This window comes from Mus pahari, chromosome 3 (assembly GCF_900095145.1).
Source record: "Mus pahari chromosome 3, PAHARI_EIJ_v1.1, whole genome shotgun sequence".
Lineage (NCBI taxonomy): Eukaryota > Metazoa > Chordata > Mammalia > Rodentia > Muridae > Mus > Mus pahari.
The window spans coordinates 94,431,655-94,446,059 of NC_034592.1; the positions used below are offsets into that span (position 1 = coordinate 94,431,655).

Genomic DNA, 14,405 nt, shown 5'->3' on the forward strand with positions numbered 1-14,405 from the left:
GGAACTTTCGGGATAGCATTTGAAATGTAAATAAAGAAAAAAAAAGAATAAAGTGAATCAGAGGTTTAGGAGGTTTAAGTAAAAAAAAAATATAGTGTGTGTGTGTGTGTGTGTGAGAGAGAGAGAGAGAGAGAGAGAGAGAGAGAGAGAGAGAGAGAGAGAGAGAAGGGAGAGTGGGAGGGATGGAAGAAAAAGGAGGGAGGGAGAGGACATTTGAGTCTGTACTATTGGATTGCCAGCTGATGTTCAGTTATGTGTAGAATCTTATACAACTTGTAGCCACCAGTGGCTAAGGGTTCCTGGGTTCCTGAAAGGAAAGATGGGTTTTTGGATGGGAAAGGCTACAAGAGAAAAAATGAGCCAAGACAAAGTTCTGATCAAGGCCAGTGTTTACTTATGAGCTTATAAAGGTGTGTGTGTGGGGGGGAACCCATCCCCCCACCATGCCAGGATCTCATTGCTTTGTCAGGATAGTGTCAGGAAAACAGTTTCAGCCTCTCAGCAGGTAGTGCCACAGCTGCAGATGTGAAAGGACAAAAGACTTTACATAGGTTGGAAGACTCCACCCTATGTGGGTTAGCAACTGTGGCAAACCAGGTGTGAGCAGCCTGCTCAAGGCTGGGGGGAGGGCACAACGACTAATGATAATTATGCTCTGAAAAACTGAGGTTTGAATCAGAAAGGATTAATATCTTTGGTTTTGTATTTTTAAGACAGAGATTCACTATTTGCACTGAATCCTGGAACTTGCTATGTAGACTAGGCTGGCCTCAAACTCAGAGATCTGTCTGCCTTTGCATCTCAAATGCTGGGATTAAAGGCATGAGTTACCATGCTTGTTGGGTTTACATCTTTAAAGACAATCAAGATAGTGCTATACTGGAGATGTGTATGTGATCATGAGGGTATTTATTGTTCTTCAAAACATTATTTCAAAACTATGTGCAAATATAATGCTTTTAGCAGAGACTTCAATGATTAAGATTATGGTTTAATTTTAATTACCAAGTAAATGGTGGCCAACTCCAGTATCTCTCAAACTAAAGATAAATACATCAACTTTTCATAGAAGTTACTGACACTCTGGAGGAGTAACAGGATGATAGTTCCATTTCTTAGTGTTAAAAATATTACCTCCTTTCATTTTACTGGCACTTACTCACTTGCAAAACACCTTTATATGCCACTTCATTTAATTTTTTTCCCTAATTGCCTTTGCCATGTTCATGATGGTCCTAGGGGACTCAATGATGGAACACTACAGCAAGCTCTCATTTTTCTCCTTCTTTCTGCCCACGTGCTTTCAGCAAGATCTCTACATTAGAATCATTTGTGGAACTTTTGAAACTCAGAAAGAAAGAACACAAGCCTAGCGTCAGTTAATTTCTCAGTTAACTTAGGATCCCTGGAGAGGAATATGGACATTGTTTTCTTCCTGCCCCCTCCTCTACAAGGGCAGCAGTTTTGGTACAGTCACTGCTTTAATCTCTTGCCTAGTAATTATGGTGAACTTAACTATTTGATCAAATTTTCTGAAACTCTGGTGTGATTGCCTGTCTAATCACCATGCTGCTTTTAACACTCCTCACTCCACATATATGTAGAAACTGATATTTATTCCTTCTTAGTTGTTTGCTGTGTGTCTCTCTGTCTTTGTCTTCTGTCTCTCTTTGACTCTATCTCTGTCTTTGTCTCTGGCTCACTCTGTTTCCCAGTTTCCAAAATGTGCTGCCACAATTACATTAAAACTCTAAATTTGTCCAGCGGGACCTGTATGTTTTTCACTGAATTCTTTCGTTTCTTCCTCATCTGTATTTAGTGCACTATGAGAATCTTATCTCTGGAATACCTTTCAAAAGCAGAGACTTTTTTTTTTTCCTTTTCTACTCTGCTTCAAACCATTGATTATCTTGGATATCAATAATAATTTGGAACTTTCTATTCTACTGCAACTTTGTAATCACAGTAGCTGACCAATGGCTACTGTGAAACAAATCTCATCATAAGGGCTCTCCTTGTTCTTGGGGACATCATTTAAATGGTCTTGTCTAAATATATCCATTCTGACATCCAGAAAATTTACCAATGTGCCTTTTGGTCTATCCATACCTCACATTTGTATCTCCCAGGGTTCTCTCATTTCCTCAAAAACCTGCATTTCTTTTCCCTTCTTAATTTGTGTTCTGAATCTCATAAATTTTTATTTATTCTTCAGGATTTACCCTAACTGCTACTTCCTCAGACCAAGTCATGACTCTACTGTACTTACCAAAAATAACTAGTCTTTCATTACCCTTCCCACACTTTTAAGTACAAATTTGTATTTATTCCTAATTTCCAATTCTAACAATAACCTTAAAAACTCATAGAATTTTTTTTCATGAGGTCCTGTCTTCTTCTCTTAACGTTATATCACCATATTTAATCAGGACTTGTCCGTTAAAAGATACTCAGTAACAGGTCAGAATGAGTTCATATGCGATTCAGTGGAAACTATCTGAGTTGGAGAGGTTACAGTTCCCCTTCTCAATAACTTGTACCATTCTTCCCATTTCAGGGAGGTTTAAAAGCAGTGGTGTGGACAGATGCATTTCAGATGGTTGTCATGATTGTGGGCTTCTTAACAGTCCTCATCCAAGGATCAAATCATGTTGGTGGGTTCAACAATGTGTTAGAACAAACACGAAACGGATCCCGGCTACACATTGTTGAGTACGTTCAACACTATTTTTTTCATGCTTTATAAAATTTAATTACATGGCTTTATAAAGTGATACAGCAGGGTATTAAGAAAATATCTCTGCTATTGCCTTCTTTCTGTGCCCTAGCTTTGATGTAGATCCTCTCAGACGGCACACTTTTTGGACAATTACAATAGGAGGAACTTTTACTTGGCTCGGAATCTATGGAGTGAACCAATCAACCATCCAGAGATGCATCTCTTGCAAAACAGAAAAGCATGCTAAGCTGTAAGTTGTCGATTGGGAAAAAAATTTCCATGTTATCTTTTACCTTAGTGAGTCATTAAAGAATGCATATATGTGAAAGAGAAAAATAAGATATTTATTTATTCTGTTTAAAGTCTTTGTGTGCAGTTGTATGTGTGTATGTGTGTGTTTGAGTGTGTGTGTATGTATGTATGTATGTATGTGTATGAAAGTATGTGTTGAGGTTTAGTGGATAAACGCGGAAGCTAGAGGAGGAAGTTGGATGCCTGCTTCATCACTCATCCTCTCAATTTTTGTTTGTTTGTTTGTTACTTTTTTGATACAGGGTTTCTATAGATAGTTCTGCTGTCCTGAAATTCACTCTGCACACCAAGCTAGCCTCAAACTCACAGAGATCTGCCTATTTCTACCTCTTGAGTGCTGGGATAAAGGCATAGGCCATCAGGCCCCTCCAGGTCTTACTATTTTGAGACACGACCTTCCCTGGTCCTGGAGTTAGACTGGAAGCCCAGTAATCCTCTTGTGTCTGTCCTTTACCCAGCCCCAGAGTGCATGGACAGCCATGTCTTGATTTTCACATGAGTGCTAGAATCCAAGCAGGGCTACATGCTCATGTAGCAAGTATTCGTACAGCCATTCCCACAACTATTTCAGTCAGACATAACTATTTCCACATCAGCATATTCGGCTTGGCTTTTCTCTTGATTAATTTTTGTCTTTATTTACTGAGAACTAAATAGGCTAAATTAGGTGCAGGAAGGAAGAGGAACAAATCATGATTCTTGTCTACATGGAAAGATAGCCTGGTCATTTTGGATTCATTGTGTGTTATCATCAGCTGTAGCTTATTTTGTATGTGTTAGGAGGTCATTTGAGACACGTTTTGATGTTTTAAATAGTTGTTAATTTCATGGTAACTGATGAACCAGGCAGCTTCATTTCAAATATTTCTTGTGGCACCACCGAGGGAATACAGGCATGAGGCTTTTACAGTATGAACACAGAAGAAAGCAAAGAATACATGCTATTGATTAAAGCTACACAACTGCCTTGCTTGTTCATCCCTATGTGAAGCCCTAGATCGCTGAGTTGTTTGTTCTCTGAGTCTTCTCACAGGTTTGCCTTAAGCTTTTGTTTCCCTAAATGTAGATACTTAGAAAAATGAAACAAAACAAGCTTCACTTTATGTTTGCAAATCAACCAAAATTAAGTTCTCTCTACGTCTAACTCTCTGCTTCAGGATTCTTTAACACAACTAGCTAGCCTTAACTTTTCTAAGGAGAGATTTAAGAAGTATAAAATGTAAGACATGTGTCTGTGGCTGCTGCAGCTCTCACGGGGACAATTTACTGCAGAATTTGAGAATAGACAAAGTTACATTTTCTAGGTCCCAGAAAAAAAAAAAATACAGAACAGCCCACTTGCAAGAGAGAAAGCAAAGGCATTTTCTTTTATTTTATAAAACTATTAGAAATCCTCAAATTTCACTCCAAATGGCATTTCAACCTCAGAGATCTCAAAATAACCCATTTGTAAGTTTAATTCTACAGTGGGAACTACCACATCACTATATGTATATTTTTTAATTAAAAATAAAGATATATTATCTAGCATTCTATCAAGCTACCAGTGATGCATAAAAATTTTATTACAGTAAATTATATTAAATCAGCTTTCCAAACACATGGTCATCACTTTATCATATAGATGAAATGGTGAAAAATACATGTGGCTTTGATCTTAAAATTCATTTAAAAATTCAAATTTAAATAAAACCTACCTTTAGATAACCTAGAATCAAATATATCTATAAAGAGAATCTTTTGGTGAAATAAATAATAACATTCTCCTTTCCCTTTAATATTCATATTTAGTTTTGAAATAGGATTTCTATTTATTCCAGAATAGCCACAAACTTCTAGGTTCAAAACTGTTTCTCCTGTGCCTCTTGAACTGTTAGCACAATAGATATTTACCATATGCCTAGATATTACTTTCTCTTGTGAAAGCAAAGTAATATATAGGATCTTGAAAAAGCACCCAACTGTAATTGTGCGTGTGTGCTGTAGAATAAAGTTAATTTCTGTAAATAATGTTTAAGATGATCTTCCTATTGTTGATTCTTCCTGTTGTCTCTAAAATACTTGACTTTAACTTTTATCTGCTCTCATCTCCAAAACGACTGTAACCAATACTCTATTTTTATGTTATCTCACTATTATCTCCCTGGAAGAAAAAAAATTTAAAATATAAGTTGGCTTTTTTTGACAGCTTCATTAATTGAGTAGCACGAAATTACTTAGTTATATAATGGGAATAATCATTATGTAAAATTTTATACAAAATATAGGTCATATATACACACATTGCAATCTGGGGGAAAACTCTTATTCAAAGGAAAATTCATCTAAAATCTTCACTTATTCATATTTAGCAATTATCCTAAAATCTGTTATGACCCCCTTTAATGTGAAGCTATAAAGTATAATGCTTCCTGGATGCTGAAGAATGAGTCCTTCGAAGTGTGCCCTTCAGTCTTTGCTGAGCTGTGTCAGATCAATTGCTCATGTCTTCTCTTCTAGTGCCTTGTACTTTAACTTGTTGGGTCTCTGGATAATTCTGCTGTGTGCCATCTTCTCTGGCTTGATCATGTACTCCTTCTTCAAGGATTGTGACCCTTGGACTTCTAATATTATTTCAGCACCAGACCAGGTATGCAGTTTCTGGTTCATAGCAGGAATATGTTATGTAGTAGTAGAGTTATCCTTTCTCTACACAAACCTACCCCCCCCCCCCCATTGGCCAAGCACAAGCCTCCGGGTTCTTTCCCTACCTCCTGCCTGACCTTACACACAGTACATTCTAATATATACTAGTGGGCCTACAGAAAGAGAGCACTTTCCCTTTTTCATGAAGACAGTCTGAAGACAGACTAAGTAGAAGGCAAGCTTCAATCCATGTGTCTGGCTGTTGGTGACACTCTTTTCTATGTAGTCTAAGAATGATTAATGATTCTTTATTTGAAAACTGAACAAAAATGAGCATAGCGCCAAGTACTTGGAATTACAGATTTAAAAATGGAGCCAGAAGATCAAGAATTGGTTACAGAGTGAATTTGAGAGGGTTTCCTGGCCTATATGAGACCATGTTACAAGACTACAAAAAATAAGCAAGGTAACATTAAATAATAAAATGGAACAAATAGGTTGAATTAGGGAAAAGCTGAAAGAAGCTGAGGAAGAGGGTGACCCCATAGGAAGACCAGAAATCTCAGCTGACCTGGGCCCACATGATCTCTCAGAAATGGAGCCACCAACCAGGCAGCATACACCAGCTGATATGAGGCCCCTAACACATACACAGCAGAGGACTGCCTGGTCTGGCCTCAGTGAGAGAAGATGCACCTAACTCTCAAGAGACTTGAGGCTCCAGGGAGTGGGAAGGTCTGGTGGCGTGGGGTTGGGAAGTGGGAACAGCCTTTTGGAGATGAGTTGGGGGGGATGAAGAATGGGATGAGGAACAGTCAGAGGGTAGAGCGGGGTTGGGGCAATAATGAATGGACTGTAGAAAATGATTAAAGAATAAAATAAAACATATTTTTTATTCTCATAATACCTCTTATTACATTCCCACCATAGAAAAATATGTCATGAAGGTATAAATCACTAAATGTGGTTTTTAAAACGTGGACATAATTTTCTCATAAGAAGCATTCACTCCCCCTTTTTTCCCATATGTATTCAGCTGGCCCACTCTGTCATGTATAGTCTCCTTTCCCACAAACTGGCTGGCCTACACTTAGGTGCCCTGAAAGACATATTAAGAGATTAACTCTAAATTCAGATAAAAACATACAAGAAAATTTCACACACTGAAGAAATACTGGAAAAAAATTTCTCATTTCAGTTGCTGAAATCTATATTTCAACATTTCAGTTATTGATGAGCTAACTCTTAATATACCCCTTCTTCCCCCTCCCTCTATCTCTGCTTCTGTTTTTAGCTGATGCCATATTTTGTCATGGAGATTTTTGCAACTATGCCAGGGCTGCCAGGACTTTTTGTGGCTTGTGCCTTTAGTGGAACTCTGAGGTTAGTATGCTGACAAGCTGAAGATGATGATGGTGATGGTAGTGGTGATCATGAGCTGACTGGAATGAGGATGCTCATGACCAACTGTCTGCTGAGCACTTGCTGAGTTTTAAGTGGCCTTAAGTGGCCACTGCAATGCTGCATTTCTGTTTTATCACATAGCACATAAGAGAGAAGCTTGACACTCACTCTTGTCAGTCTGCAGATGAGGAAACCGAAATTTATTAAGGATAAGGCAGGAGAAACCTTCCCTTTGCTAAGTGAATAATAGTGGATGCAGGATGCAGGGGTATTCTCACATTTACTTTAAAACTTTCTGGCTATTATTTTAATGTTGTCTATATTCATTCCATCACAAAATACTCAAGTGTTTACATTGTTCTAACATTGATCAAAAGTGTAAAGTATTCCCACAACAGTTAGGGCAAACTCAGCTGTGAATACCTGAAAAAAGAATAAAAAATAAATTTCCATACTTTAAAATTCTGGTGGGCCACACAAAAGGGGTGACTGGCCAATTACAAAATCAGAACCCAATACTGCAGACATTAAATCATAACATTCCATGTCTGATGTCTGGAGATCATAGTACTGGAATATGGTTCCTTAGGGTTTGAGCAATTCAAACTCTGTGTTGCCATTCACATGATCAATACCTGAACCTGGTTTTTCCAGATGCCTATAGCTTATTTCAATGACCAATGTATGTTGCTGTCTCTTCTGTCTTTGCTGGGTCTCCACTGCAGCTTCAACTTAACTTCTGTGACTCCATTTCATTGTCCAAGGGTTGCTTCCCCAGCATGATCCTGCAGCGTGCTGCCTAGTTGCCAAGCAATCTTTGAAATATTGAAATGATAAATCATATTTGATGTTATCATTTTGGTTCATAATATAAGTAAGGATAAGTAAGGATTCTATTACAATGAATATCACAGTATATTTCTTTTGTTATTAAAGGGTAAAATTATCAATCATCTACTCTATGTAAGTGATGTTAAAATCAAATAGATCAGTGATATATTTCTCTTCTAAGTTATCAGCTATTTGTCTTACTTTTAATAAACAAGCCACCTTTTACCAATGACTTCAAGTATTATGTTTATTTCATTCTAATTCTTCTATATATTTCAAATACTTCATAAACTCTACATTTTTGAGTCCTCCCTTTTTCCGTAGCTGTAATGATGTCAGTGCTTTTAATGAATATACAATTTTGTATGTATCAGAAGCTGGTTATTGGTTTTCTTTTACACAGTTTTCTGTACATTGCAGTTTTTAAATCTCAATTATTCCTACTTGACATTATGGGATATTTTTCCATCAAATTATTAAAGTCACAAATAATTTTGAAGTTCTCTTCTTTTTTATGAATTATATTCTTTTGTGTCCTTATATAACTATACTTTGTGAACAAGGATAAATAATTGAAGTTAAAAATCATTCTTTTATTATATTCTTTAGAAGGAAATTTATTTTATTTTATTTTACTTTATTTTATTTTATTTTATTTTATTTTTTTAGAGCTGAGGACCAAATCCAGGTCCTTGCACTTGGTAGGCAAGCACTACTCTACCACTGAGCTAAATCTCCAACCCAAGAAGGAAACATTATTGGATGATAGTTTTTCACCTTTTAAGTTTAATTCAGTTTTTTAAAAAAATTGAATTAAAAGTTGTTTGTTCTCTGTGAGGATTGTAAATAAGCTTTATGCTATTTTGCAAAATACCAACTTTCTGATGCTTTGGCACATCTATCACACTCAATTTTGTGATGTCAGAGAGAGAGAGAGAGAGAGAGAGAGAGAGAGAATAGAATGGCTGTTAGCTGGTTTTTGTTTCTTCTCAGGCTCTCTCCTTTTCTCCTTTACTAATTACATTCCAGACTCTGTGGAAGCCTCAGGCTGTAGAAGGCAACAGTCACGTTGCACCTCAAAGTGTATGCTCATGGTTTCTCCTTCACTCACCAAGGGCTTTCACTGCTTTTTATGGATCTTTTCCCCACTTGTCTTAACTGTCACTTTTAAAGGGACATCTTCTGTCAGAGTCAGGGCACCTTATAACTGCCCTCCATTATAACTTAACAATTGTAATAAACTATAAAATTTATTGTTGTATTCTGAGATAGCCTAGAAGGACTATGGCCTTTCAATACTTACATGTGAATAAGCAGATACACAGATAGTGCGTTGTTAAGTAATGGCAAACTGCATTTATTGTGGGGTCAGGATAATCACTTCTTTATTGTTTCCAAGTGAGCCTAGAAGAATAACCTCTTCCATACACACACACACACACATACACACACACACACACACACACACACACATTGGTGTGCATGTAGAAAATTCCTCCACTGCATGCTATGTAGTTCACTGGGTTCTAGAATGTGGACATGTATGGATATCTGTATTTCTTAAGACTATGTTGCCTTGCCTCTCCTGGACGATAAGGTTGCATATGATTCATCTGTTTCAGTTCAGAACATTTTCTTGTGTGTTGTTTTGTTTTGTTTTTCTTTTTGTAGCACAGTGGCTGCCAGCATCAATGCCTTAGCAACAGTGACCTTTGAGGATTTTGTCAAGAGCTGTTTTCCACATCTCTCCGACACGATGAGTACCTGGATCAGTAAAGGCTTATGTAGGTATAGCTGGTGGAAATTTTATTCTGTATTATGAAAGTTACGTGGGATGAAAATCAGAATCTTCCATGTGCTGTTCAGGATGCATGAGTAGACATAAATACCCTCTGCGACACAAGCATGAAGATTCCCAAGCTTCCAGAGATCTTACCAGAAGGGTACCAGGAAGGAATGGTGGCCTAGCTTACCTTGCTCTGGTCCTTTCTTTCAGGCATCTCATGCACTAATCTCTTTATATCAGTGTCTCCTGATAATGCTGAGTTGATCTTGCAAGACATCTCACATGTGGAGATTCTCTGTCCCAGACTCTCTGGGAGCTTCAGGCTGTAGAAGGCAGCAGTCACCTTTTGTACCTCAAGGTGTATGCTCATGGTTTCTCCTTGGTTCACCAAGGGCTTTCACCTGCTCTTTATGGATCTTTTCCCTGATTATCTTAACTGTCACTTTTAAAGGGGCATCTTCTGTCAGAGTCAGTGCACCTTATAACTCTCCTTCATTATAATTTCACAATTGTAATAAACTGTTAAATTAATTGTTGTATTCTGAGATAGACTGCAAGGACTATGAGAATCAACACTTACGTATGAATAAGCAGATATACAGATAGATGAGTTGTGGCCAGAAGATGACTGGCTATTTTATCAAGTAATTATCTCTTGAAACCAAACACTTCATGTAATCTCAGGGAATGAGTGTTCCTTGTTTAAGTAAAAGCTGTATATTATCTCCTCAGCTAGAGGAGTGGGCTTGTTTCTTCTTTACTCAGCCACTCTGGAATATTGACTGGATTGAGCTTAAGCAGGTCTTGTGCAGTCAACTACAGTTGTGAGTTCATGGGTACAGAGTTCCTGTCATGTCTACATGACAATGTTTTCATCTAGTTCTCTCCAACCTCTGGTTCTTATATTTATGACTGCCCCCCCTCCAAATATTTTCTGAGGCTGGGTGGAAAGGGTGTGATATAGATGATTGACAGTTGATGGTTGTTTGTTAGGAGAGATTAAATTTTCTTTAGAGATGTTTCTCATAGTTTACTCATGAATCAATGTATGTACCCATATATATGAGTATATTGGTAGGACTAATTGAACTTAGTAGATTACTAAAAAGTAGTAAAGGGGATGTGAAGTTGGGAGGGAGGTTTGGAGAGAGACATGAATAATTGGAGGGAGGTAGTGGTGCTTTAATTTAATTGAAATCTGCATGAATGAGATTCTCATTGATTTTTTAATTATTAAAATTGCATATTATAATCACTGAAGCAGTTATCATTCAATTATATTTTCACAAACACTGCTATTTTAAAAATTGATTTTTATTTTTGATTATTATATGTATATGTGTATTCTGAGTATGGGTTTGTACACATAATATAGTGCCCAGAGAGGTCAGAAGAGAGTGTCAGAGTCCTTGGAACTGAAGTTACAGGCAGTGTAAGCTACCTGATGTGGGTGCTGGAAACAATTCAATTTCTCTGCAAGAACAGTGTGTGCTCTGAAATAATAAAATAAGCATTTATTTCTTGAGCCCCCAAATTTGCTGCTCTTAAAATATAGATAAATTATGTACAATATATGCTTAATATAGAAAGTACAGGAAATTTAGAAAAGTAATTTAGTTTGTAAGTAAAGTGATACCTATATCCTCCTCCTCCTCCTCCTCCTCCTCCTCCTCCTCCTCTTGCTCCTCCTCCTCCTTTGTGGCTAATATCCACTTATTAGTGAGTACATACCATGCATGCCCTTTTGGGTCTGAGTTACCTCACTCAGGATGATATTTTCTAGTTCCATCCATTTGTCTGCAAAAGTCAGGATGTCCTCGTTCTTAATAGCTGAGCAAATGTAAATTCTATTGTGTAAATGAACCACATTTTCTGTATCCATTCTTCTGTCGTGGGGCATCTAGGATGTTTCCAGCTTCTGGCTATCACAAATAAGGCTGTTATGAACATAGTGAAACCCATGCTCCTGTGGCATGGTGGGGTAACTTTTGGGTATATTCCCAAGACTAGTATAGCTGAGTCTTCAGGTAGATCTATTTCCAATTTTCTGAGGAATCTCCAGATTGATTTCCATAGTGATTGTACCTGCTTGCAATCCCACCAGCAATGGGAGAGTGTTCTCTTTCTCCACATCCTCTCCAACATGTGTTGTCACCTGAGGTTTTGATCTTAGCCATTCTGACTGGTGTAATGTAGAATCTCAGGGTCATTTTGATTTGCATTTCTCTGATCACTAAGGACTTTGAACATTTCTTTAGGTGCTTCTCAGCCATTCGAGATTACTCAGTTGTGAATTCTCAGTTTAGTTCTATACCCCATTTCTTGATTGGGTTGTTTGGGTTTTTGGTGATTAACTTCTTTATAAATTTTGGATATTAGCCCTCTATCAGATGAGGGGATACTGAAGATTTTTTTTCCCAATCAGTAGGTTACCAATTTGTCTTATTGACTATATCCTTTGTCTTACAGAAGCTTTCCAGTTTTATGAGGTCCCACTTTTCAATTCTTGATCTTAGAGCATGAGCCACTGAATTTCTCTTTAGGAAAATTTCCCCTGTGCCAATGAGTTCAAGGCTCTTTCCCACTTTTTCTTCTATTGGATTCAGTGTATCAATTTCTTTAGTGTAGTTAGTCCCTCTCAGAATGTGAACCCTTGGTGCAAAGAATAGTTTTGACTTTATTACCCTGGTGTATGGCATAGCACCCAAACTTTAGGGAAGATCTAATAAGACTGAAACGATAGTCACATTAGGAGTTGGGTTAGATCTTTAGGTATTTTAGTTTCATTTCCTTTTTTTGGGATAAGTTAGTATAACAAGTGCAACTTAGAAGACAAAAGCTTCATTTTAGCTTATAGGTTACAGTCCATCATTAAAGGAAATCCAAGGTGACAGGAACTTGTAACAGCTAGTTAACCCTACAGCCAAGAGCAGAGAGAAGGAGTGCATGCATGCTGTGTTCAGCTTGTGTTCTTTATTTTATATAGTTCAGGATTCCCTATCCGAGAAAGGCAATACTCAGTGTGTGTGTGTGTGTGTGTGTGTGTGTGTGTGTGTGTGTGTATGTGCGTGCATGTGTGTGTGTGTGTGTGTGTGTGTGTGGTGGGGGTGTTCTCACCTCAAAGTAACCAAGATAATCCTTAACAGACATGCCCATGAACCAACTGATGTAGACAATTCCTCAGTGAAATTCCCTTCCCAAGTGTTTCTAGACTTTTCCAAGTTGACTATTAAAACAGTAGTGATCACCTTGACTAAGAATGCTACTGCCACTGTGTCTGTTACTCTAATTCTATCTCTCCCTTTATTTTGTTGATGAGTTATTATAGAAATATGCTCTTAGAATGTTTTTAAAATAGAAATGTGTAAAACAATAATTTTTAAAGAGAAGAAATCATCTTTAAAAGTCACTAGACAATACAATGACTCCAATGTCAAGCTTCTGTGACATCAGAGGCTTCTTGCACTAATGTATAAACAAATCTGTATGTTGATATATGATCAAAATAATTATTAATTGTAACAATGTTATAGCATTACTAAGGACCATAAAGACATTATGAATAAAACACCAAAGGGAAAAGCAAGAAATGCTACTGCACCTTTAAAATAAAATATGGACAGATTTTCATCTTTAATGTCTGAATCAGCTTTTTTTTTCTTTGCTTATTGTTGGTGAGTAGCTGACCTTAAATTACTGCCTACAAATTAGCTTGGATTTGCTTGGACCCTTTCCACATTCATGTTTTTCCACATGACGGATTTCTGGAATACCAAAAAGAAATCTTTAAATCCTGGACTCAAGTTAATTTTTCCCAAGGAAAGATTACAAATGTGCTGAGTAGATGCTGTACTGGCCATGTAGAGAAAGTTTTCTTTCTATAGTCTTTCAGTGTGACTTGAGCTGGACACAGGGATGGGTGTTCAGGGTTGACCTTAAGGAACTATATCATCACATGTTTTCCTGTTTGTAGGTCTCCTTTTCGGTATTATATGTACCTCCATGGCTGTGGTTGCATCCCTCATGGGGAGTGTTGTACAGGTAATGAAAGAAGACATTTGGTTTTATAGCAGAATTTCCCCTGTTATCCTTTCTCATACCATGTCTATTAGTCTAAGGACCAACATTAATATTTATGGAAACCAGATCCAATTGCAACATACATGAAAATTTCAACCAAAATTACTTTCAGGAGGTGAAAGTGGTAATAGTATGATTTGTCATGGGTTTATTTTCTCAGTTCAGAGCGCATGCGTTCTCACATTCCTTCCAGTGCCTTATGATTCTTTGTTTTCTCTTTCTCATTGTGATCAGTGGATTAAAAACATCATCCATTTTCAGCTCATTTGTAATTAAGGTGTGGCAGGTTCCAGAGGAGGCAAGACACCGCTAGGGACTGGTGGAAATAAATTGTCATCTATAGTGAATGAGTTAAGATAGTTGGACTCATCCTTCTGTCATTGTTCAGCTGAGTATTCTGGCCCAACTGACTTGATCAGCTCAAGTGTGTGCCACACAGTCCACATAGCATGGATGCTGACAGGCTAGCAATGGAAACTCCTATCTTGTCTTTCTGGTGAGGTGAGTGTCTCTACAGTGATCCACTCATTTCTCTTGTCACATCTGAGTAAATAAAGACAATTGTTTTTTTGTTTTTTTTTTTTACTCTTCCTCTTTACTATTTGCATATAGTAAATCTATATGCAGATTCTGATTTTCCATATGCAA

The 14,405-nt window shown here is 37.4% G+C and overlaps 1 protein-coding gene across 1 annotated transcript in view; it reads left to right on the forward strand.

The window, feature by feature from the left end:
• The window catches only part of Slc5a12 (solute carrier family 5 member 12), a 48,456-nt gene that overhangs the window by 17,230 nt on the left and 16,821 nt on the right, over positions 1-14,405 (forward strand). The window contains exons 5-10 of the mRNA XM_021193929.2: positions 2,558-2,712; positions 2,829-2,969; positions 5,531-5,660; positions 6,951-7,039; positions 9,563-9,675; positions 13,651-13,718. Coding sequence (XP_021049588.1) covers positions 2,558-2,712; positions 2,829-2,969; positions 5,531-5,660; positions 6,951-7,039; positions 9,563-9,675; positions 13,651-13,718 — 696 coding nt within the window. The remainder of the gene's footprint in view (positions 1-2,557; positions 2,713-2,828; positions 2,970-5,530; positions 5,661-6,950; positions 7,040-9,562; positions 9,676-13,650; positions 13,719-14,405) is intronic.